General features: G+C 38.0%; 1 protein-coding gene across 2 annotated transcripts in view; it reads right to left on the minus strand.

The window, feature by feature from the left end:
* Positions 1 to 1,674: 1,674 nt before the first annotated feature.
* Positions 1,675 to 3,563, minus strand: part of TP63 (tumor protein p63) — a 219,851-nt gene continuing 217,962 nt past the window's right edge. The window contains exon 14 of one of the 2 annotated variants that reach the window (XM_007458068.1): positions 1,675 to 3,019. In XM_007458068.1, coding sequence (XP_007458130.1) covers positions 2,723 to 3,019 — 297 coding nt within the window. In that variant the 3' untranslated portion in view covers positions 1,675 to 2,722. The remainder of the gene's footprint in view (positions 3,020 to 3,563) is intronic. The other variant, XM_007458069.1, reaches the window with a different exon arrangement.

Consider the following 3,563-nt stretch of genomic DNA (forward strand, 5'->3'; position numbering starts at 1 on the left):
AAAAAAAAAAAAAAAAAAAAAAAAAGCATCACATCTATAAGAAAAACTTTTCAAAAACATTAATAAAGCATATAAAACATTTGGCATTGACTTAATTTTTTTACAATTATAAAAATAATAAAAAAAAAATGCAACCTTTTAACATTCAACATCCTGCATACTATACCTTAGGGGAATATCAAGAAAACAAAAGGTAAATGGATTTAATGAAGTAAGTTCTAGTCTCCATTTCCATTTCTAATCAACTCCAAACAAAAATCTATCCATTCTTCAGCTAACTGTACTGAACTGAGGCCACAAGAACTCCATTAAGCCCATGCCCCCTCTGTCTGTCTTAATATTCTTTCGCCCCTCACGCTAGCTACTCATACACTCAAAAAACGTTAAGTCGCCACCAGGATGTGAGGCCAGTAGTTGTGCCTCGCTTTGGCTCATGCCAAACCCATGATATACAGTGAAGGAATTTCTGAGTCCTTAGTGCCACCTGAAGAGTGCTGAAATAGCTCAGAGGATGTCCTAGGTTTATTCAAACACTCATGATAGCCCAGGAAGGCATTTGCCCTCCTAGCATTGCCAAGGCATGGCTTTCATTCTTCCTGTTAATAGGTTTTCAAACCTGCATGCCTGTTCCACATATTAACAGTGCTTATTACCATTTATGCAGAATAAAACTTTGAAATCAAGGACTCACTCTCTTTAACATACAAAACTAAAAAATAAAAAACAAAAACAATTTTTCCCTTCCCCCCATCTTACAGTAATGGCATTTTAAAATTTGACATTGTAGTCTTACTAAATGGTGTTTCCAGGAAAATATAAAAACAATAATAATAACAAAAAAATTTTCAACTGTGGTTCTGGAAAACCCGGTATCCCAAGAAGAAAAAGAAAGTGAAACACAAAGTATGCACGTTCACACGCAAAACATATATACAGTTTTCAGATGAAAGTCATATATATTTTTAAGCCACATTAGTCCTTTTGCACTTTAAAATAAAAATGGAAGCTTATGTGCAATGATAGCCCTTTACCAGAAGGCACGGCAGGCTTTTAGAGCTCATTAGCATATATACAAAATACTTGTTTTATAGTTTGAAAAAAAGTATTTGCTACAAAGTATGTTTCTAAAAGATGTACAGCAATATCTCCATTTACACGTTTTTTCAGAGTCTGAAGACAACTCTTTGCTTATGTGGTTCAGGCAACATTGCCAATGGAAGGCTTATCCTCTGATCTGTCAGGACATTTTTATGTGGATGCACAGTCCAGAAGACAGATGGACGGGAAACTGGGTTCTCACAGTTACTTTCCAACAAAGTGAAACTATTATTGTTCAAAAAGAAAAGTGATATGGTGATACAACTGATGCTTTAGGAAAACTGATCTCATAATTCTATATTTTCCAAATCGCTGCTCCTATTTTAAACCTTGAAGAGAGAGAGATCAGCAAGCCTCTATATGCAGAATTTTGTAGAACGTGAGGGTCATTAGAAGAAACATTTACCAAATAATACTATTTATGTTTCAAAAAGTCCTCCAAGTATTTCAATTCATGGCTCACTGAGATCTCTTACTGTTTAGTGGAGATTCAATAACTCTGTATGATTCCTGTTTTTCCTGGTTATTCTTCACAGACATTAAAGCTTTATTGCAAGAACTAGACAGATGGCATTCATCCCAATCAAATCAACCTCAATTCTAACAAGGGTAACAAATGTGTAATTGAGTTAATCAATCTAGTAGTGAAATTTGGTTTACAGGCGTTTGTACTGGCAGCTAATGCTTTGCCAATAAATACTGAGAGTTAAGGTGTCTGGCATTAAATTTAAGGAGATTGCTGAAATACCCAGACATGTGATACCAGGTGTTATTTAACTGGCTTCCATGACTTTTTAAGAATTTTAGCCATGACTCACATTCCCCAATCCCAACCCAAAGCAAGACAGAATATTTCCTTTCCTATGGTGAGTGATAGCGTGAACATGAACTTTTTCTTGTACTTGAACTAAATCACCCCAAAGGCAACCACTATCAGTAGCAGGGATATCAGTAACATAAAATATACCAACATAGAGAATCGTGTACATATGTATACAGTCTCACCCATGTAATAACAAGCAGATCTAACCAAAGGTTTGATGTGGCATGTGTTTAGCATCAAAAGAACTGAAGGCACCTACATGTCACTGTCACTCACATGTCCTATCAAGATCTAGATACCTATTACCATACGTGGCTGGCCTTGAGAGACGGGGTATAGATAAGCCATCCAAAAAGTAAGAGAAAAGGCAATAAGTGCAACTCAATTTTTTTCCTTTAAATTACATTTTAAACAATACTCAATGCCCCCCACCCAAAAATATATACTGTATATTTATATATTTATATATATAGTCTTAGACTATAAGGGTGAAAATGCTTTATAAAAGTCAAGGAGAGACCTCTGCAGCTTAAGGAGACACCCACTGCTTTTTTGCTCACTTCTACCTAGCCATGACAATTTCAGTCCTGCAAGCAAGAGATCTGAAGGCTTAAAGCCAGAATCAGAATCAGATGCCAGGTTGTACATTAGGTAAAAAGTAGCCTCTTCCTTCTCCTTCCCTTAAGAAACCGGACTGAAAAGAGGAAGGAGAGGAGCTAGGAAGAATGCTTGGTACAGTGGTGCCTTGTAGTGGGGTTAGTGGGTAGGAAGACGGAAAGAGCTCGAACTGCAACGCTCATCTCACTCCCCCTCCTCTTTGATGCGCTGTTGCTTGTTGCGACGAGCATCCATGTCAAAGTTGAAGTCATTCCACTCATCGCGGGGTGGGAAGGAGATGGTCTGACGGAGGGTGAAGCGCACAGCGTCAATTACACGCTCGCCCCGGGTCTCACTGGAGCCCACACTGACTGTGGAGGCACCACTTGGGGTCCGCAGGAGGTGGGGAGGGGACGAGAAGTCGTGGAGCTGCCGGTGGTCCAGGATGCCTTTCCAGATGGCATGTCGGAATTGCTCAGGGATTTTTAGACTTGCCAAATCCTGTGCAATAGGGAAGCAAATCAGGAAGAATTAAGACAAAGAGACAAACTGACATTTAGTCCACACCATTCTGTCATTCCCCAGTGCTTGGCTTTAACTGACCTGCATTTTACTGAACTCTAAATTGGAAAATAAAATTAGCTCTTTATTAATCTTTGGCATATATGTAACCAAGCACAGATATACAGGCTTGAGGTGCCATCTCTTCTTGTAGGTAGCATTTTGCTTATTCTCTATTGGTCTCAGTTTCCTCTAAAATAGAGGTAATATTTAGATCAGAGAACACAAATCCCCAAACAAAAACATCAGGTAAAGGAAACTTCCAACTCTCAAATCTACCTCGCTCTAATCACTGGAAGAAAGATATTAATGGAATGCCACCACTTCTCAAATGAGGAGATGGGAACCAAAGATTACTAACAGATATTGAACACTTTCGACATGCCAGGGGTTGAAGTAATTTTTTATTCATGATGTCATTTAATGCTAAGATTAGTGGTAGATATTATTCCACCTATTTTTTTTTTTTTTTTTTTTTTTTTGG

Source organism: Lipotes vexillifer, unplaced genomic scaffold, assembly GCF_000442215.2.
Source record: "Lipotes vexillifer unplaced genomic scaffold, Lipotes_vexillifer_v1.1 scaffold1264, whole genome shotgun sequence".
NCBI lineage: Eukaryota > Metazoa > Chordata > Mammalia > Artiodactyla > Lipotidae > Lipotes > Lipotes vexillifer.